We start from the raw sequence: 22,755 nt of genomic DNA on the forward strand, positions 1-22,755 counted from the left end.
GATTATGGCTTATTAGGATGATGAACATCCTTCCATGTTTTTTTATGCTCCCTTCACCCATTGTTTTCTCTTCAGTTGTAAAGGGCTATCATTCTTTTCTGCAGTTGTAGAATGCCATATGCAATAAAGGTTTTTGTTTATGACTAGGGCTGCTGGGTGCTACTGCAGTGTGAACTGAAATTCTTACAACTTTACTTCACAAGGAAATGGTGAAAAAGTATACTGACTCCTTTTTTCCAAATAGGGAAAAGTACATGTCCTTTGTTAATACAGTCTTTCTCCACTGCCATGAGTGGATCAGCACCTTTCTGTATACGTAAGCAGAGAAAATACTAATCCAGAAGAGAATATCTGATCTGCTGGTCTTACTTTGGAAACTCAAACTCTTTCTTTAGCCATATTCTCCTTTAAACTAGGCACACAGTAACTAGAGAAGTCTTGTGAAGCAGAGATTACCAATGCAAAAAAGGATATCTAGTATTTCACGTGAAAGTAATGAGGAACATTCAGAGAGACCAATTTTTCTTATTTGTATTACAGTATTATCCAGAGGCCCTAGATTGTGATCAAGGTCCACACAAATGGCCTGTAGTCTTTACAATGTTCTGAGCAGGTAAGTATAAACAAAATAAGCAGGAAGAGGACAATTTCTTTGTCTTTAGAGTAACTTTGGGGCTTCTGATGGATGAATGGCTATAATTTAAGCCCAAAAGGTTTATCAGGAGAATATGAAACGGGATCACTGAGACAAGGACTGATTCAAGCAGGCTATGTGACAATTTTGGTGGTAATAATAAGATGTAACATTGCTTCCAATAAATATAAGGGAGGAAAATACAGTACACTAAGATATCACATAATGAAATGTTGTCGTGATATTTGTGGAGAGCAAGTACTTGTAGCTTAAAAGGTGTGACGGATGCACCCGCTCTGAGTGAATGAACAGTACTTTGGTTCAGGCATCACCAACAAGTAGGCCTGACTAAAATCAGCCTTGCTGTGCAAACCGTGAGAACTGTGCTAGGCCACATCTTCTCAGGAACTAAGGAATCTAGGCCGTGTCTTAGCAGGAGCTAACAGTACCAGCCTGAGCTGGGACTAGACAAAACTAAAACTGCTACAGCTGCACACCTGCACATACACCAAAGGGGTGGGGTGGGGGTGGGTTGAATACGAGTCAATCACTTTACACTATAAAAATCTGTAGCCCCTCCAAGCCCATTGAGCTCTCCTGCACGGCAGCAGGCTGCACGGCGATCTCCCCCTTGAGCAGGGACGCCTCTCAAGGTTACTCCTCGAGGTTGAGAGACCCCTTACCCGGCATCTGATATATATAACAAGGTAAGCGACATTTTACATTAGGCCTAAAAGTATATTGTATGCTAGCGACATTTATATATATCCAGCTTAATTATTAGAAGTGTAGTAAGTAGTAGAGTGTTTGACCACTGTCTAAATAATTGTCTAAATCATTAAATTATAATTTAAATTGTTGTCAAATCATTGTTAAATCACTGTTTAACTAACATTCAATTATTGCTTAATCACCATTTGATTGCCATTTGATTTTCATTCAGTCATTGATTAATTACCATTTGATCATCGTTTGATCATTAATAAAACCCTTTTAGTTAACCCCATAACGATGACTTCTCTTAATAATTCACCATTTTATGACAAAAATTGGCATAATCAGCAGGATGGTAGATTCAATCACTGACTACTTATGGAGGCACAGAGTTAACCCTTCACCAAAATTTTCGGATGATTGGGCGCACGAAAAGCGGGATAATTGGAATAAGATAAAAGAACAGTTAAACCTTGTAAGAGGGAAACTGAAAGATGGTAAAGAGAAGGGAATAGTATGCAAAATGTTGGGAACATGTTTGGGAGCTGCATATCAGTATAAGAAATGTAAAGAACAGGAAATGAGAGTGTTACAAGATGAGGTTGAACAGAGAAAGCAACAAGAAATGCTGTTATCTCTGTGAATAGACCAATTGCAGAAACAACCGGGGGAGGAAAAAGAAAAACACAGGAATTTAGAGGATAAACTAGAACTCATGAGAATTCGAGCCCCCAACCCCCCAGATCCTGTGAAAATTCGTAAGCTAATTGTTTCCCCGGAAGATTGGGATGGAGATATTTGGGAGGACCCTGATCAAGAACTTAGCGATGAGAGTGAATTAGATGAATCAGAATTTAAGGTAGCCTCTATTATTAAAACTGAGATATCTGCTGGACCTCAAGGGGGCAACCAGAGAGATACCATAAAGACCATTCCATGGGACCCCCTTCAACTGGCCAATCTGCACGAAAAATAGGGGTGGAAGCCTGGCGAAAGCGAGACTGAATATCTGTGGCGTGTCTCCTTAACTGGAGGTGATCGTATTATGTTAGATCAAAGTGAAGCGGATGGCTTTTGGGGACCAGGAGTGTTCTTGAATGAGGGACCAGCCCCTAACACTGAACCACACTCTATTACGTGGCAAGTAGCATATTGGGCAGGGGGCATAGACCCTCGGGATAGAGTGGAGCCCACTGCTATACCAATAAGATCATTCAGCAAACTTTCTACTGCTGTTACAAAAGCAGCCTGTCTTCAGGCTATGAATGATAGGGGTGCATATGGTAATTACCCTATCTCTGCCCCTGTAGACCCCCAAGCCATGAGACCACTGATAAGGGGAGCCCCTGCTGTTTTAAAAACCTACCTCATTGCAAAAAGGGATGAAATAAGACAAAACATAGAACATAACGCTCAGGAGGGTCAGGACAGCCAACCCCACCTCTGACCCATCCAGACATGAGCAGATTTGATGCATGGCATTTTAAATCATAGTCGAGAAATGGGGTGGGATGAACTGACACCAGTGGGGCAATCCTGAGCTGACGCAGACAGCAGACAGATCTGGCAAGTAAAACAGACTCCCCAGAACCCCCGACACTTTCCCCAATCTCATAAAACCCCTGGTGAGGTAATGGACCCCCGGAAAAGGTGTAATTAACTGTGGAGGAAAGCCTTAGTGCCAGGCATACCTCAGGTAGCCATACAGGGCCAGCCGACTGGGACTATACTTAGTCTGATCCAGGCTTTTGAAAAACAAAGGATGTCAGGGAATTTGGAACAAACCAAACAACCATCTGCCTCTAAAGACCCCGTGAGTAACCCTTTCAGACCTCTTAAGGAGGAATTGCAAATCTTGACGCCAAAAAACGAGTAAGTTCTGGCAACTTGGACTGCCTGTCCGGAGGATTGAAGCTTATCAATGGGATAACACAGACGGCCCTCATATTTATGTTCCAATCGGCCCCCAAAGACAACTAGTGAAATTTTTAATTGACACAGGAGCTCAAATTTCAATACTTTCAAATTTGGATGCCCAAAGAATTAACATTAAGCCCGGCCGACAAAGGGTTAAAATAACAGGATTTACCAGCAAAAGTGAAATATGCCCCATAGCTAAAGTAAACTTGTTATTGCAAGGGGAGAAAAGAATATCAAGGCACCAATTAGCAGCAGTTTCAGGGAAGGAAAATGTTTTAGGCTTTGATGTATTATAAGGACGAGTTTGGAAACTGCTGGATGGTAGTATTTGGTCTTTTGGCCGCCTGGAGTTAGCTGAGCGAAAATTTGGCCGCCTTGGTTAGCTGAGCGAAAATTAGCAGCTACGCATGGGCGTCAGTGAACTGGCATAGTTTGCTTGCTGCGAGCTGCACCCACGCTGCCTGACTCAAAAATAACTAATGTCCCTCAGTATCGTATCTCTGCAGCTGCCCGGACGGGTATTGCGGAGGTCATAGCTGACCTAGAAAAAAGACGCATTATCTCCCGAACACAGTCCCCATATAATTCCCCAGTGTGGCCAGTTAAAAAAACAGACAGGAGATGGAGCTTAACCATAGACTATAGAAAGTTAAATGCAAACACTGCTCCTCTTATGGCCGCCATCTCGAACGCTGCTACATTAACTGCCACCCTCCAAGCTGCCGCTCACCCCTGGATGGCGATACTAGTTGTAAAATATATGTTCTTTATGGTGCTGCTGCAGGAGGAAGATAAAAGAAAATTTGCTTTTACCTGGGATGGGATACAATTTACTTTTAACAAACTTCCTCAGGGCTATAAGCATTCATAGAATCATAGAATCATTTAGGTTGGAAAAGACCTTTAAGATCATTGAGTCCAACCATAAACCTAACACTGCCAAGTCCACCACTAAACCATGTCCCTAAGCACCACATCTACATGTCTTTTAAATACCTCCAGGGATGGTGACTCAACCACTTCCCTGGGCAGCCTGTTCCAATGCTTGATAACCCTTTCGGTGAAGAAATGTTTCCTAATATTCAGTCTAAACCTCCCCTGGTGCAACTTGAGGCCATTTCCTCTTGTCCTATCACTTGTTACCTGGGAGAAGAGACCAACACCCACCTCTCTACAACCTCCTTTCAGGTAGTTGTAGAGAGCGATAAGGTCTCCCCTGAGCCTCCTTTTCTCCAGGCTAAACAACCCCAGTTCCCTCAGCCGCTCCTCATAAGACTTCTGCTCTAGACCCTTCACCAGATTCGTTGCCCTTCTTTGGACGTGCTTGTGGTGGGTTGACTCTGGCTGGATGCCAGGTGTCCACCAAGCTGCTCTATCAATCCCCCTCCTCAAATGGACAGGGGAGAGAAAATATGACAAAAGGCTCGTGGTCAAGATAAGGACAGGGAGATCACTCAGAGATTACCGTCAGGGGCAAACCAGACTTGACTTGGGGAAATTAATTTAATTTATTACCAATCAAATCAGAGTAGGATAATAAGAAATAAGAACAAATCTAAAAAAACCTTCCCCCCCACCCCTCCCTTCTTCCCAGGCTCAGCTGCACTCCCGACTCTTCTACCTCCTCCCCCCAAGCGGCGCAGGGGGATGGGAAATGGGGGCTGCGGTCAGTTTATAATGCTTTGTCTCTGCCTCTCCTTCCTCCTCACACTCTTCCCCTGCTCCAGCGTGGGGTCCCACCCACAGGAGACAGTCCTTCATAAACTTCTCCAACGTGGGTCCTTCCCACGGGCTGCAGTTCTTCATGAACTGCTCCAGCATGGGTCCTTTCCACAGGCTGCAGTCCTTCAGGAACAGACTGCTCCAGCATGGGTCCCCCACGGGGTCACAAGTCCTGCCAGAAAACCTGCTCCTGCGTGGGCTCCTCTCTCCACGGGTCCACAGGTCCTGCCAGAAGCCTGCTCCAGTGCAGGCTCTCCACGGGGTCACAGCTTCCTTCAGGCACATCCACCTGCTCCAGCATGGGGTCCTCCACAGGCTGCAGGTGGATATCTGCTCCACTGTGGACCTCCATGGGCTGCAGGGGAACAGCCTGCCTCACCATGGTCTTCACCATGGGCTGCAGGGGAATCTCTGCTCCCACACCTGGAGCACCTCCTCCCCCTCCTTCTTCACTGACCTTGGTGTCTGCATAGTTGTTTCTCTCACATATTCTCACTCCTCTCTTCCAGGTGCTGTTGTGCAGCAGTTTTTTCCCCTTCTTAAATATGTTATCACAGAGGCGCTACCACTGTTGCTGATTAGCTCAGCTTTGGCCAGCGGCGAGTCCGTCTTGGAGCCAGCTGGCATTGGCTCCATCGGACATGGGGGAAGCTTCTAGCAGCTTCTCACAGAAGCCACCCCTGTAGCCCCCCCTGCTACCAAAACCTTGCCACGCAAACCCAATACAGTGCTCCAGCAATGTCTTTCTTGTAGTGAGGGGCCCAAAACCGAACACAGTATTTGAGGTGCGGCCTCACCAGCGCCGAGTACAGGGGGACAATCACTTTCCTAGTCCTGCTGGCCACACTATTTCACCCACTATAGCTCAGTGGAGCTAAACATTGCATTAGTGCTAGGTGGATATATCCTAGCTATTAATTAAAAGGGGCAACCAGTCCGGAGTCCCCCCGCTGAGACTTGTGTTATTTTCTCTTTCCAGAAACGGTACCAGGAATGCTACCAGAATGCCTCCCTTGGAGATTGGATTGATCATTGGAGGAATATTCATCCTTCTTGCAGGAGCAATCATCGCCAATGTGAACCAGATCTGGTTTATACTGCAACAAGCCTGACACACGGGGTGGAGGCCCTCACTTCTTTTATTTGTGCTAATCATACGGTAACTGTAGTACATTCTGCACCATACGTGTTTAAAATTGTTGGAAATACAGGAATACTGGGAGAACCAACACAAATCCTAACAATGACAATCACTGGTGATCTCACAATTGTAAAGGCAAGTGAGTCACCTTATTTCTGTTACACCAGGTGACAGAATCTCTATTGAATGTAATGTGACAAATTATTCAAAGGGAAACACTTATGTGGTCATCTTTTATTTGTGCTAATCAATACGGTAACTGTAGTACATTCTGCACCATACATGTTTAAAATTGCTGGAAATACAGGAATATTATGAGAACCAAAAATAAAAAAATAAGAATAAAAGCTCCATAAAGTCAAAGGTACTATACAGACGCATTTAAAAATTAAGATGTTTAGAACTTGATATGCACTGTGCCAGTTTATTTTAAAATTGTTCAACATTTAATAGCTTGTATTGGGTTTATATGGCAAGGTTTTGGTAGCGGGGGGTGGGGTGGGGGGGTGGATTCTGTGAGAAGAGATCAGGAGCTGCCCCCATGTCAGACAGAGCCATTCCAGTCGGCTCCAAAATGGACCCGCCGCTAGCCAAAGCTGAGCCATCAGCAATGTTGGTGTCACCTCTGTTAAAACATATTTAAGAAAGGGTAAAAAATGCTGCACAGCAGCTGTGAGAGAGAGGAATGAGAAAAATGTGAGAGAAGCAACTCTGCAGACACCAAGGTCAGTGAAGAAGGAGGGGGAGGAGGTGCTCCAGGCGCTGGAGCAGAGATTCCCCTGCAGCCCATGGTGAAGACCATGGTGAAGCAGGCTGTCCCCCTGTAGCCCATGGAAGACCACGTGAGAGCAGATATCCACACAGCAGCCCATGGAGGACCCCACGCTGGAGCAGGTGGATGTGCCCGAAGGAGGCTGTGACCCCGTGGAGAGCCCACGGTGGAGCAGGCTTCTGGCAGGAACTGCGGCCCATGGGGGACCTACACTGGAGCAGTCTGTTCCTGATGGTATGTATACCATGGAAAGGACCCATGCTGGAGCAGTTTGTGAAGGACTGTATCCTGTGGGAGGGACCCCATGCAGGAGCAGAACATCATGAGGAGGAAGGAGTGGCAGAGACAAAGTGTTATGAACTGACTGCAACCCCTATTCCCCATCTCCCCAGCACCACTTGTGGGGGGAGGAGGTATAAGATTTAGCAGTGAAGTTGAGCCTGGGAAGAAGGGAGGGGTGGGAGGAAGGTGGTTTTATTTTTGTCTTTGTTTCTCACTATCCTACTCTATTTTTAATTGGCAATAAATTAAATCGATCTTCCCCAAGTCAAGTGTGTTTTGCCTGTGACGGTAATTGGTGAGTGAACTCCCTGTCTTTAACTTGACCCACCAGCTTTTTTTCATCTTATTTTCTTCCCCTGTCCTGCTGAGGAGGGGGTGTGACAGAACAGCTTGGTGGGCATCTGGTGGCCAGCCAAGGTTAACCCACCACATAACTTTATCCTTGTGTCCTGAAACTATTAACATGATCCCTCCTTAACTTTACTATAATAAAATGGCATCCCCAATTATATAGAAGAGCAATTTTCTCTTATTTTGCTGAAAAATTGAGGTAAATTGTAAATAACAATAGCAACATTACTCCAACTTGCAACTCAGTGATGCAGATCGATAAATTATTCCCCTATAGCAGCTAAGCCATCATTGCTTTCTTACAACAATAAGACAAACCAGATTAAAGTATTCACAGACTCTTTATCACTTACCTGCTGATGAGAGAATTTCACTTTGGGATTGTTGTCAATTTCCCATAATCCTTCATTAAAGCCTTTTCTTTTATTTGGTTTGCCATATTTTTCTTTATTTTCATAATAAGGGAATATATCCTTTGGTCCCAAGAATGCCCTTCAAGAGATGAAAACATTAGTTACCAGAAACATCACATTTTTAAATTGCTACTCTTCAAATTAACTTTAGTACCAGATAATATTAAAAAAAAAAATATTCATTAATGATGCATCTGAAGGGATATTCTGTAAACAGCACAGTGCTGCTACTGAAGCATCTTTAGTCTTCTAAACTTTTGCTTTCAACAAACCCAGTTTTCCATTAGTACTACCACACTCACTGCTCTCTCCTAGGTGTTGAGTGTCCAGGCAAGAAACAGTCAATGCTATGTCTTGAATGTTATGTCTTGTTAAGATCATAGTTGACAGAGCCACCCACCACTGTCAAACAATGATTAAAAGATGAGCAGCTGACTGATGTACAGAAAGAGCCATTGCTTCTTTAGCAAACCAAGCTAAAATGTGAAGAAATAAAGATTCCTTAAATCCTCGAAACATAATGCAAGATAATGAGTACGAGTATTAGAAGATATTTCACCTTTCTACAACAAGGTGACCCGCCTAGTGGATGAGGGAAAGGCTGTGGATGTTGTCTACCTAGACTTTAGTAAAGCCTTTGACACGGTTTCCCACAGCATTCTCCTGGAGAAACTGGATGCTCATGGCTTGGACAGGTGTACTCTTTGCTGGGTAAAGAACTGGCTCGAGGGCTGGGCCCAAAGAGTGGTGGTGAATGGAGTTTACTCCAGTTGGCGGCCGGTCACAAGTGGTGTTCCCCAGGGCTCTGTGTTGGGGCCAGTCCTGTTTAATATCTTTATCAATGATCTGGACGAAGGGATTGAGTGCACCCTCAGTAAGTTTGCAGATGACACCAAGTTGTGCGGGAGTGTTGATCTGCTTGAGGGTAGGAAGGCTCTACAGAGGAATCTGGACAGGCTGGATCGATGGGCTGGGGCCAATTCTATGAGGTTCAACAAGGCCAAGTGCCGGGTCCTGCACTTGGGCCACAGCAACCCCATGCAACGCTACAGGCTTGGGAAAGAGTGGCTGGAAAGCTGCCCGGCGGAAAAGGACCTGGGGGTGTTGGTTGACGGCTGGCTGAATATGAGCCAGCAGTGTGCCCAGGTGGCCAAGAAAGCCAATGGCAGCCTGGCTTGTATCAAAAATAGTGTGGCCAGCAGGACTAGGGAAGCGATCGTGCCCCTGTACTCGGCACTGGTGAGGCCGCACATCGAATACTGTGTTCCGTTTTGGGCCCCTCACTACAAGAGAGACATTGAGGTGTTGGAGCGTGTCCAGAGAAGGGCAACGAAGCTGGTGAAGGGTCTAGAGCAGAAGTCTTATGAGGAGCGGCTGAGGGAACTGGGGTTGTTTAGCCTGGAGAAAAGGAGGCTCAGGGGAGACCTTATCGCTCTCTACAACTACCTGAAAGGAGGTTGTAGAGAGGTGGGGGTTGGTCTCTTCTCCCAGGTAACAAGTGATAGGACGAGAGGAAATGGCCTCAAGTTGCGCCAGGGGAGGTTTAGACTGGATATTAGGAAATTTTACTTCACTGAAAGGGTTATCAAGCATTGGAACAGGCTGCCCAGGGAAGTGGTTGAGTCACCATCCCTGGAAGTATTTAAAAGACGTTTGGATGAGGTGCTTAGGGACATGGTATAGTGGTGGTCTTGTTAGTGTTAGGTTTACGGTTGGACTCGATGATCTTAAAGGTCTTTTCCAACCTGTACGATTCTGTGATTCTGTGATTCTGTGATCTCTTTGCAGAAGATTGTTAGAGAGCATCCAGCCAGGGATCCACACACTCACAAAGCCTACTTAACCAGAGCAAAAGGGGGGATGGGGGGAAGAGAGAAAGACAGACCAGAGGAAAGAGAAAACATTGCTTCTTTTCTTTCCTTTGCTCTGAAAGGAAGCATTTTTCCACAGTTGCAAGTCTCTGTCCAGTGTTCAGACTTGGAGAAATACTAGAAATTAGCTACCTTGCTAAGGTCATGTAGCTTACTGGGTTTTTGCAGTTAAATCCCCATACAAAAGAAGGAGAAATGGTCAAGGAAACCTAAACAGGACAGATATCATCCTGATGTATAGGGTCCAGGGTCTTGAGTCCAGAGTATGACCTTCTGCCTGCCTGTGACTAGCTAAAAATTGTGCTTATGTGATTTACTCACATAAGAAATTCACATAAAGCTTTGTTAAAATACAAATATCTAGTTTATATCTAGTTTTCCTTTAGAAAAGGGTAATATTTCTAAAACAAGATGACAGCTGGCAAATATCTTGAAAAGAAGAAATAGGCTCTTAGGGTTTTGTTTTGGTTTTTTTTTTTTCAAGAATATCAAGAAGCCACAAATTTATTTTTTGGTGAAGCTCAGAAGAAGTCAACAATGAAAATCAAAGTACAAGCTTATACTTTAGAATCACAGAATCATTGAGGTTGGAAGGCAACACCTCTGGAGATCGTCTAGTCCAGCCCCCCATGCTCAAAGCAAAGTCAACTAGAGCAGGTTGCTCAGGGCCATGCCCAGCCAGGTTTTGAGCATCTCCAAGGATGGAGATCCCACAACCTCTCTGGGCCACCTGTTCCAGAAGAAAGGAAGTACTTTGCAACACTGTAAGATATGAGAGGCACATATTCAAAAACATTTTTTAAAGTTATAGTCTAAAGAAAATATTTGAGAACTTTGAAATACAGTAGCCCCGAGTCTACCACATTACCAAAACCAGATTTCAGTAAAACTGCTTTGTATGAGTATCAAAGAGTGGATATAAGGTTTCAAATTTGCCAATAATCTACATGCAATCAAACATGATTTCAGAATCTAAGTCACATTTGAAAAAAAGTCATTGTGCTTCTCAAAATTCTACAGAAACTTTTAAGATTACGTATAAATTCATTTCTTTCTACCCTACACTTGATCTGTGTTCCTGAATACATCTTCAGGAATGACAGTAAAAACAAGTAGTGCAATCCAGAATGGCATATGTTAAAAAGGAGAGAAGTAAAAGGGTGCTTTATTTTAACTGTCAAAACATCCTGAAAAGGGTATAAACCTACTGAACAGTATAAAGCAAAGACAAAAAAAGGGGGGAGAACAGAATTCAAACCTTGCTTCCTCTCCCCACAAACCCACAAAAAATAATTGAGTCTATATAGAACTATATGGAGTGATGTGAACAGTCAATGAAATGCATGCTTATAGGAGCCAAACATGCACAAAGCTCATTGACAGAGAAGTCACTTCTTAAAAAGAGTCAAATAGAAAATAGTGTCAGTGAGAGCTGAGAGTGCTTTCTTTTTAATTCATCAGAATACTGTATTTTCTCTACCACATTTATTTTTAAAGATAGGCAGGAAGTACCACCTTAGATTTTTATAGATTTCTTAATGGTCTGAAGTAGGACAAAAAAAGCTTTCTGCAAGCTGTACAAGAAATGAAACAATTATACAGACAACAACTAACTCTGTGACCTGCTTTACAATACTATTTGCAGCTTATTAAAAAAAGGGAATAAAAACAGCATTTCCCCCACAAGTCAAACAGGAAATTAACACTGAATTAAAGATCGCTGTAATCTACAGTAGAACAACATTATGAAGTAGCATGACAAATTTCACTATAATAGTCAGAGAATAGCATAAAAACATATTTAGAAGTGGCAAAAATTGATTCCTTTCAAAGGAAATGTTACATTCCATTGCAAAATGTTAGTGTTACCAAAAATATTCATCTTTCTTGGATACTTCACATAATAGCAGGCATGAAACTAACTGGGGTGAGACCTTGGGCTTCAAATACACCTCTCCACTTTTTCTCAAACCTTCCCCCTCTCCCCCTCAAAGGACACGATGCAAACTGTTTCAAACACACGACGCAAACTGTTAAGCTACTGTTAAGACATCCTGCAATGAAAACAATATGCCCTTTAATCTAAAGGACTTACGTCTCATGAGTGCCAAAAAAGAATATAGGCATTTTATTCATAGGAGGTTTTACTGCTCCATCTGGAATTTCATCCACCTAAGAGAAAGAGAGACTAGAATTAAAGTTTAGTAACAATTAAAAACACTCTAGGGGAAAACACTTAAGTGTTAAGTATTAACCTGAAGAAACAAAATACTATCAAAAAAGTGAAAGAGATTTAAACAAAACAAGACTCAAGGATTATATATAAAAAGAAAAACCCAAAGAAACGAGTGATATTCGTAAGGGTATGTAGAAGGAGAGTGTCTGCTCCTTTAAGGGTATCTGGTCAAGGACCTTTTCAATGCAAAAAAGGTATAATAAGAAAAGGAGGAAGCCATAAACAAGAATATACAGGGACACAAATCTGACCAAGAAATAAGGGATGCAGTGACTAGAACCAAACCTGTTCACTCACTCTAATTGTTAAGGATATGTGGAGTGAGAGAATGTTTATTCCAGCAAGGTTATCTAATCAGGGACCTTGTCAGTTGGGAAACTAAGGAAAAGGGGGAAGCCAGAAACAAAATATGCAGAGACACAGATCTGACACGGAGAGAGTGAGAAAAAACAAACCTTGCCACTCGCACTAATTGATGGGCTATCAAGAAACTACAGGTGCCACTTCCAGGAAGATCAACCTGGACTTTGCAACTAAGATTATAAACCAGGAGAGATCTCAGACACCAGACTGGGAGGGGTAAGGGAATCGACAGAACTATGCAAACACATGTACTGAGTAGGCACATGTACTGAGTTTACATATCAAGGTTTTGGTAGCGGGGGGGGGGCTGTGGCGGTGTGCTCCCCCCCTGCTCCCTGCACAAGCAGTAACCACCAGTGGGAGTCATCCTGATAGCTGCATCCAGCTTATGCTGGACCTTGAGGACGAATGGCAACAAAGTAGCCAAGGGCTGCATGAAGCAGTGATCTAAACGTCTTGCTGATATGCAAATATGACCGTAAGTCAATCGTCTTACTCCTTAAATAGTGGACAGCCCAGGGCCCTTTGAGCTCTCCTGCACGGCAGCAGGCTGCACGCCAGGATCTCCCCTTGAGCAGGGACGCCTCTCAAGGTTACTCCTCGAGGTTGAGAGATTCCTTGTCTCAACGGATCCTCGGTAAGTGACTCATAGCATGCTAAACTTTGAAATCTTAGCTAAATCTTAGCTAAGTGATATAAAGGATTGATTGCACACATATAATCCTTTAGACATAAACCATTGACCAAGTCTGGGACTAGGACTGGATCTAGCTGCACCTAGACTCCTCTCTGAGAAGTTTAGAAAGCAAGGGGATCCTTTTCCGAACCTCATGACTCAACGGGAGGGTCTCCCTGACAGTTTTGTCTGACCCTGTCCTCTATGCAGTAAATAATCAAGTGTACCTTGCCATTGAATCTTGTTAAAACACTGTCGCATTGAACTTTGTTAACTCCCTGTTCTATATAAATAAAGTATATTTTTACTTCTCTCTTGTGAGTGAAGTGCACTCTCACTCCATCCGCGACAGGGGCTGCAGGGGTGACCTCTGTGAGAAAATGAGCCGCCCCTGTGCCAGACAGAGCCAGTTCCATCCAGCTCCAAAACAAACCCGCTGCTGGCCAAAGCTGAGCCAATCAGCAATGCTGGTGGCAGCTCTGTTGACAACATATTTAATAAAGGGTAAAAAGGGCTGCGCAACAGCAGCTGAGAGAGAGGAGTGAGAATATGTGAGAGAAACAACTACATAGACACCAAGGTCAGTGAAGAAGGAGGGGAAGGAGGTACTCCAGGTGCCAGAGCAGAGATTCCCCTGCAGCCCGTGCAGAAGACCAAGGTGATGCAGGTTGGCCCCCTGCAGCCCAATGAAGTCTATGGTGGAGCAGATATCCACACTGCAGCCCATGGAGGACCCCACACCGGAGGAGGTGGATATACCCTGAGGGAAGCTGCAGCCTGTGGAGACCCCACACAGAAGCATGCTCCTGGCAGGAACTGTGGCCTGTGGAGAGGAGCCCATGCAGGAGCAGGTTGTCTGGCAGGACCTGTGGCCCATTGGGGACCCACGCTGGAGCAGTCTGTTCCTGAAGGACTGTACCCTGTGGAAAGGACCCGTGTTGATGCAGTTCTTGAAAGATCATTTCCTGTGAGAGGGATCCCATGCTGGAGCAGAGGTATAGTGTGAGGAGGAAGGAGCAGCAGAGATGAAGTGTTATGAACTGACTGCAACCCCCATTCCCCATCCCTCCTGTGCCGCTTGTGGGTGGAGAAAGTAGAAAAGTTAGGAGTGAAGGTGAGTCTGGGAAGAAGGGGTGGGGGGGAAGGTGGGTTTAGCTTTGTTTTGTTTCTCACTATCCTACTCTATTTTTAATTGGCGGCAACAAATTAATTTCCCCAAGTCGAGTCTGTTTTGCCTGTGATGGTGACAGGTGAGAGATCTCCCTGTCCTTATCTTGACCCATGAGCTTTTTCATCTTATTTTTCCCCCTGTCCTGCTGAGGAGGGTGAGTGAAAGAGCAGCTTGGGGAGCACCTGGCAGCCAGCCAACATTAACCCACCACACCTGGCCTGTGGTGTCAGCTACTAGAGTGGGTGGGGGTCTTGGCTGCCAGCCACTGGGGCAACATCAGGGTGAGTACCAAAAACCAGCTACTGGGAAGGATCAGCGTGTGTGAGGCAAGTAAGGGGCTCAAAACCGGTGGCTGGAGCAGGACTGCAGGTCACAGCCCCTGTGCCTGCTGCCAGCTGCTGGCGGGGGGGAGCAGAGTGTCTGTATCTTCCCAAAACTGTGTGTGTGTGTGTGTGTGTGTGTGTAATTCACTAGCAAGCTTCAAGCTGGACTAGCTGGTGAGTAGGAAGCCCTGAGTCCAATCAGGGGTATCACGTGGGTGGAGGGTCTGTGCTGGTATGCCCAGGGGGACTTGCAAATGTGGAGTGCCTGTGGGATGAGCATGTGAGCGTGTGCCTGTTTGTGTTTACTAGCAAGCATCAAGGTGGACTAGTCGACAAGTAGGGAACCCATGAAGCAGGCAAGAGGGCCTAGGATCAGGACAGGAATGCCAGTACTAGGGGACTCAGCAAATGTGCGTGTGCTTGTGAATCTAGAGTGTGTGTGTGTCTTCACTAGTTGAATTTCTATCTCTACCAGCTGTAGAGGAGAAGGAAGGGGACTTGGCTGTCTTTGTTTTATGAGACTCCTATATGTAGGTGCTGTTGAAGGCAGCGCCTTGTCCATGGCAGTCTGTGTAGCCAGCTGTGTCTGTGTCCTATGTGTGTGTGTCTCTGGGATATGTGCTCAGCTTCACTACTGGTTGAACTTGCAAATGGGAAAGCAGCAGCCTAATCCCTCAGCCTGGGCAGAAACCCTGAGTTCACTGGACTGGGCTCCAGCAGACAAGCAAGAGGGAGTCCTGGGCTGGAGAAGACGGCTGCACTCATAACATCCTTTAACAATACTAACAACTGTTAAAAAAGAAAATAGCATCAACAATTTTCAAATTACCATTTACTTAAAGAAAGGATGGAGTATAGGTAAAAAGCAGTATTCACTTCCTCCCAAATATCACCTCTTCCTCACCATAATCTATAGCAACACTTCCTGTTCCCATACCCAGCTGATGACTTACCCAAGCACAAACATCATATGTTATGAAAAATATAGAGGCTGTTTTGGTTTTTCTTTTTAAATAATTCTAACCTCTGAATATTTTGTCTACAAGCCCGCAACCATGAACTCAAGTAAAGCGCTCACAGAACTTGTCATGACAGAATGTCAGACTCACAGAATGCTTGAGGTTGGAAGGGACCTCTGGAGGTCATCTGGTCCAAAACCTCTGCTCAAGCAGGGCCACCTAGAGCACGTTGCCCAGGACCATGTCCAGACAGCTTTTGAATATCTCCAAGGAGGGAGACTCCACAACCTCCCTGGGCAACCTGTTCCAGTGCTCAGTCACCCTCACAGTGAAAAAGTGTTCCTTTATGTTCAGGGGGAACCTCCTGTGTTTCGGTTTGTGCCCGTTGCCTCTGGTCCTGGCACTGGGCACCACTGAAAAGAGCCTGGCTCAGTCCTCTTTGCACCCTCCCTTCAGGTATTTATATACACTGATGAGATGATACCCCCATGGGCCTTCTCTTCTCCAGGCTAAACAGTCCCAGCTCCCTCAGCCTTTCCTCATAGGAGAGATGCTCCAGTCCCTTGATCATCTTTGTGGCCCTTTGCTGGACTCTCTCCAGTACCTCTATATCTCTCTCGTACTGGGGACCCCAGAACAGGATGCTGTACTCCAGGTGTGGCCTCATCAGTGCTGAGTAGAGGGGAAGGATCACCTCCCTCGACCTGCTGGCAATACTTTGCCTGATGCAGCCCAGGATACCATTAGCCTTCTTTGCAGCAAGGGCACATTGCTGGCTCGTGTTCAACTTGGTGTCCACCAGGACCCCCAGGTCCTTTTCTGCCAAGCTGCTTTCCAGCCGGTTGGCCTCTAGCATGTACGAGTGCATGGGGTTGTTCCTCCCCAGGTGCAGGACTTTGTCCTTCCCCTTGTTGAACTTCATGAGGTTCCTGTCAGCCCATTTCTCCAGCCTGTCAAGGTCCCTCTGGATGGCAGCATGACCCTCTGGCATATCAGCCACTCCTCCCAGTTTTGTGTCTCCTGCAAACTTGCTGAGGGTACACTCTTCCCCATCATCCAGCTCATTAATGGAGGTCTTGATCATGACTGGACCCAGTATTGACCCCTGGGGTACGCCACTAGTTACTGGCCTCCAACTAGACTCTGTGCCACTGATTACCATGCTCTGGGCCCGGCCATTCAGCCAGTTTTCAATCCACCTCCCTGTCTGCTCATCCAGCCCATACATCAACAGTTTCTTTGTGAGGATCTTATGGAAGACAGTGTCAAAGGCCTTCCTGAAGTCCAGGTAGACAATAGTGACTGCTCTCCCCTCGTCTACCAGGCCAGTCATTTAATCGTAGAAGTTTATCAAGTTGGTCAAGCATGACTTCCCCTTGGTGAATCCATGCTGACTAATCCTGATTACTTTCTTGTCCTTCATGTGCCTGGAAGTGGTTCCCAGGATTAGCTGCTCCATCACTTTCCCAGGGATCGAGGTGAGGCTCACCAGCCTGTAGTTCCCTGGGTCCTCCTTCTAGCCCTTCTTGAAGACAGGATTGACAACTGCTTTCCTCCAGTCCTCGGGCACTTCTCCCAATAGCCATGATCAATCAAAGATTATCGAGAGTGGCCTTGCAATGACATTTGCCAGCTCCCTCAGCACTCGTGGGTGCATCCCATCAGGGCCCATGGACTTATGTATGTCCAGTTTGCTTAAGTATTCCCTGACCTGAGCCTCTTCCACCAAGGGTACATCTTCCTTGCTCCAGCCTTTCCCCCTTGTCTCTGGGACCTGGGATTCCTGAAGGCTGGTCTTGCTAGTAAAGACTGAGGTGAAGAAGGCATTCAGTACCTCAGCCTTTTCCATTTTCTATGTAACCAGGTCCTCTGTCTCATTCAGCAATGATCCCACATTTTCCCTAGTCTTCCTTTTGTCGCCTATGTACTTAGTGAAGCTCTTCTTGTTGCCTTTGACATCCCTGGCCAGATTCAAGTCCAGGTGGGCTTTTGCTTTCCTAACCTCAGCCCTGGATGCTTGGACAATGTTTCTGTATTCCTCCCAGGTTACCCGTCCTTGCTTCCACCCTCTGCAGACTTCCTTTTTGTGTTTGAGTTTGGCCAGGAGCTACTTGTTCATCCATGCAGGCCTCCTGGCATTTTTGCCTGACTTCCTACTCCTTGAGATGGACCACTCTTGAGATTGGAGGTGATCCTTGAATATTAACCAGATTTCATGGGTCCCTCTTCCCTCCAGGGCCTTTTCCCACAGGACTCTTCCAAGCAGATCTTTGAAGAGGCCAAAGTCTGTTCTCCTGAAATCCAGGGTTGTGATTCTGCTTTTTGTCCTCCTCCCTCCTCTTGGGATCCTGAACTCCACCATCTCATGATCACTGCAGCCAAGGCTGCCTTCAACCTTCAGATACCCAATGAGCCCCTCCTTGTTGGTGAATATGAGGTCCAGCAGAGCACTTCTCCTCGTTGGCTCCTCTGTCACTTGGGTCAGGAAGTTGTCATCTATGCAGTCCAGGAACCTCCCTGGATTGCTTATGCCCTGCTGTGTTGTCCCTCCAGCAGATATCACGGTGGTTGAAGATCCCCATAAAGACCAGGGCCTCTGAACATGCAGCTGCTCCTAGCTGTCTGTAGAGGGCCTGATCCACTTGTTCTTCCTGGTCAGGTGGCCTGTAGCAGACATTGACTAGAATGTCACCCTTACCTGTCTTCTCTTTATTCCTGACCCATTTAGGATCACTACAGGTGTTTTGTGTTTCCATCACAGAAACTCTTCACTTGTTTGCTGGCATTGTGTACTCTCCATATAAGGAGTCCTATTTATCACTAGAATTTACCCCCCCCCACAAAACTTGAGAAAATGAACAATATCCTTCTCCTTTCCTTACCTCTAATTTTTCCTCCCATATATGTGGTGAGATTATTTTGTTCTGTGGAGGGAAACCTAACAGTAGTATGTGGAAGGGGAGTTTTTTTTTCTCTAAGCCTTTTTTTCCTATTAATTTTGTATTTAGAAATTCAGATTTTCTCAACAGAGGATGGGCAAATTCCTGATTATTTAAGGATGTGATATGCATTTTTTATTCTTTAAACAAGTGTAGTATTTTTTACATTTAATACAGGAAATACAGATACAGCCAGAAAGGCTTTTGGGGATTCCTCCATAATGGTGCCTTGTAGGTACTTCCTTGCTTACATGCAAATGCTGGAGGTGACCCTGCTTGAGTCCTGTTTTTTTGATTTTGTGATCCCTTCCTGTCACATTACTCCAGGCCCTTTGCTTATCAACCCTGTCTGACACTCCCTCACAGGGCTGCTGGTAACTCTCTCCCTCCCGCATCATTCCTGGTTTAAAGCCCTCCTTACCAGGTCAGCCATCCTGCTGGCAAAGATACCTTTGCCCCACTTAGTGAGGTGGATCCCACCTCTCCCAAGCAGACACTGATCTGCAAACTGGGTCCCATGGTCATAGAAACTAAAACCCTGTTGCCAACACCAGTTCCAGAACCAAGTGTTGACATGCATTATCAGTGCCCTCCTCCTCACACCCTTTCCCCTCACCGGCAGGAGGGAGGAGAACACCACCTGGGCCCTCATGCCCTTAAACTGTCACCTCCAGAGCTCTGTAGTCACTTTTGATACTCTCCAGGTTGCCCCAGCAGTATCATTGGTGCCCACATATGGAAGAACAGCAGGGGGTAGTAGTCAGAGGGCCAAACAAACTTGGACAGTCCCTCCACAACATCCCAGATCCAGGCCCCCAGCCAGCAGAAACCTCTCTTGTTGATAGGTCAGGTAGGCAGATGGGTGCCTCTGTCCCCTGCAGCAGGGAGTCACCCACTGTTATCACTCGCTGCTTCTTCCTGGTGGTCTTGCATGGTTTAGGGTGAGGTGTCCCAGATCCTTTGCTTGAAAGCATATCTAGCTTCTCTTCTCTCCTTCCAGTTGTGGGCAGCGACACTAGAAGGAACAGAGACACCCAATCTATCAACTCATGGCTCCGTGGCTGGTGTCATTGCCACGGATTTGTTTTTTTTGACAACGGGATGGCCTACACAGCACCGGGTTTGCTGGTGTCTGATGGGATTAATCTTTCTCAAAGGGGAAAGAGAATCTTTGCTCAGGAACTTGCAGGGCTCATCGACAGAGCTTTAAACTAGACTTGAAGGGGGAGGGGGATAATATCAGGCTTGCCCGAGGGAAGCTGAGGGACGACGTGCCACGGTTAGAGGGAGGGGGTGCCAGCAAGGGCACTCGGCCTGTGTCTCTGAGATGTGCGGGGTACGCTGGGGCACAGCTGAAGTCGAACAGAGTTGAGCTAGGGGATACTGAGGCAATGGGAGCCAAGAGGGAAATGCCAGTGAAACACCTCAAAGCACACAAGGGGTGTTCTTCTATGAAGGAGACACGGACGACAGCCCAGCTGAAGTGCCTCTACACCAATGCACGCAGCATGGGCAACAAGCAGGAGGAGTTGGAAGCCATTGTACATCAGGAAAACTATGATATGGTTGCCATCACGGAAACATGGTGGGATGACTCGCATAACTGGAGTGCGGCGATGGATGGCTATAAACTCTTCAGGAGGGATAGGAGAGGCAGGAGAGGTGGTGGGGTAGCCCTATACGTCAGGGAGTGTCTGGATAGTTTAGAGCTTGATGATGGTGATGATAGGGTGGAGTGTCTATGGGTAAGAATCAGGGGGAAGGCCAACAAGGCAGATATTGTGGTGGGAGTCTGTTACAGACCACCCAACCAGGATGAAGAGACAGATGAACTATTCTATAAGCAGCTGGGAGAAGCCTCACGATCACTAGCCCTTGTTCTTGTGGGGGACTTCAACCTACTGGATGTCTGCTGGAAATACAACACAGCAGAGAGGAAACAGTCTAGGAGGTTCCTGGAGTGTGTGGCAGATGACTTCCTGACACAGCTGGTGAGTGAGCCAACTAGGGAAGGTGCCCCGCTGGACCTCTTGTTCATGAACAGAGAAGGACTTGTGAGCCATGTGATGGTTGGAGGCCGTCTTGGTCAGAGTGATCATGAAATGATAGAGTTTTTGATACTTGGAGAAGCAGCGAGGGGGGTCAGCAGAACTGCCACCTTAGACTTCTGGAGGGCAGACTTTGGCCTGTTTAGGAGACTGGTCGACAGAGTCCCCTGGGAGGCAGCCCTAAAGGGCAAAGGAGTCCAGGAAGGCTGGACATTCTTTAAGGAGGAAGTCCTAAAGGCACAAGAGCAGGCTGTCCCCAGGTGCCGAAAGACGAGCCAGCGGGGAAGAAGACCGGCCTGGCTGAATAGAGAGCTCTGGCTCGAACTCAGGAAAAAGAGGAGAGTCTATGACCTCTGGAAGAAGGGGCAGGCAACTCAGGAGGACTACAAAGGTGTAGCGAGGCTGTGCAGGGAGAAAATTAGAAGGGCCAAAGCTGAGCTAGAGCTCCATCTGGCTGCTGCTGTAAAAGACAACAAAAAATACTTCTTCAAATACATTAGCAGCAAAAGGAGAGCTAAGGAGAATCTCCAGCCCCTAGTAGACGGGGGAGGGAACACAGTGACCAAGGATGAGGAAAAGGCTGAGGTACTTAATGCCTTCTTTGCCTCAGTCTTTAATAGTAGGGCCAATAGTTCTCTGGGTACCCAGCCCCCTGAGTTGGAAGATAGGGACAGGGACCAGAATGGAGCCCCCATAATCCAGGGGGAAATGGTTAGTGACCTGCTACACCACTTAGACATTCACAAGTCTATGGGGCCTGATGAGATCCACCCGAGAGTACTGAAGGAACTGGCAGAGGTGCTCACCAAGCCCCTTTCCATCATTTACCAGCAGTCCTGGCTAACTGGGGAGGTCCCAGCTGACTGGAGATTAGCTAATGTGACGCCCATCTACAAGAAGGGCCAGAAGGAGGACCCAGGGAACTACAGGCCTGTCAGCCTGACCTCGGTACCGGGGAAGCTGATGGAGCAGATCATCCTGAGTGCCATCAGACGGCATGTAGAGGATAACCAAGGGATCAAGCCCAGCCAGCATGGGTTTAGGAAAGGCAGGTCCTGCTTGACCAACCTGATCTCCTTCTACAACAAGGTGACCCACCTAGTAGATGAGGGAAAGGCTGTGGATGTTGTCTACCTAGACTTCGGTAAAGCCTTTGACACGGTTTCCCACAGCATTCTCCTGGAGAAACTGGCTGCTCATGGCTTGGACGGGTGTACTCTTCACTGGGTAAAGAACTGGCTGGATGGCCGGGCCCAGAGAGTGGTGGTGAATGGAGTTTACTCCAGTTGGCGGCCGGTCACAAGTGGTGTTCCCCAGGGCTCTGTGTTGGGGCCAGTTCTGTTTAATATCTTTATCCATGATCTGGACGAAGGGATCGAGTGCACCCTCAGTAAGTTTGCAGATGACACCAAGTTGTGTGGGAGTGTTGATCTGCTTGAGGGGAGGATGCTGAGGGAACTGGGTTTGTTTAGCCTGGAGAAAAGGAGGCTGAGGGGAGACCTTATCGCTCTCTACAACTACCTGAAAGGAGGTTGTAGAGAGGTGGGTGTTGGTCTCTTCTCCCAGGTAACAAGTGATAGGACAAGAGGAAATGGCCTCAAGTTGTGCTGGGGAGGTTTAGACTGGATATTAGGAAATTTTACTTCACTGAAAGGGTTATCAAGCATTGGAACAGGCTGTCCAGGGAAGTGGTTGAGTCACCATCCCTGGAGGTATTTAAAAGACGTTTGGATGAGGTGCTTAGGGACATGGTATAGTGGTGGTCTTGTTAGTGTTAGGTTTACGGTTGGACTCGATGATCTTAAAGGTCTTTTCCAACCTATACGATTCTGTGATTCTGTGATTCACCTTTGAGGGCGCTGAACCTATTTTTGTAGCTGTAAGCCCTTAGGTGGGGCAGGAGCCTTCCTATTGGTGCCGCAAGTCCCCAGCTTCCATTCTTCCCCTTCTCCAGAGGTTGCACTTACCTTAGTACTGGGGTGGACACTGCCTGTGTCTCTACTGCAGTTGAGGTCTGGGGCTCTTCAACCTGTTGTGTCTCAGAGAAGATCCTGTCTATCTCCCTTTCATCTTCTCTGATGCTGCGCAGCCTGCTCACTTCCTCCCATAACTCCTCCACTTGGTAACACATCTCCTCCAAGTCAGCACACCTCCTGCAGGACAGAGGGCCATCTCTCCTGGCCTCAGAGAGAGGCCCCAGGCACTCCCTGCAACCTGGAA

The 22,755-nt window shown here is 46.6% G+C and overlaps 1 protein-coding gene across 1 annotated transcript in view; it reads right to left on the minus strand.

Moving 5' to 3' along the window:
• The window catches only part of LOC140650760 (lens epithelium-derived growth factor-like), a 111,219-nt gene that overhangs the window by 78,523 nt on the left and 9,941 nt on the right, over window positions 1-22,755 (minus strand). The window contains exons 3-4 of the mRNA XM_072859490.1: window positions 11,916-11,992; window positions 7,890-8,028 (exon numbers count right to left, since the gene is read on the minus strand). Coding sequence (XP_072715591.1) covers window positions 7,890-8,028; window positions 11,916-11,992 — 216 coding nt within the window. The remainder of the gene's footprint in view (window positions 1-7,889; window positions 8,029-11,915; window positions 11,993-22,755) is intronic.

Source organism: Ciconia boyciana, chromosome 4, assembly GCF_034638445.1.
Source record: "Ciconia boyciana chromosome 4, ASM3463844v1, whole genome shotgun sequence".
Classification (NCBI taxonomy): Eukaryota; Metazoa; Chordata; class Aves; order Ciconiiformes; family Ciconiidae; genus Ciconia; species Ciconia boyciana.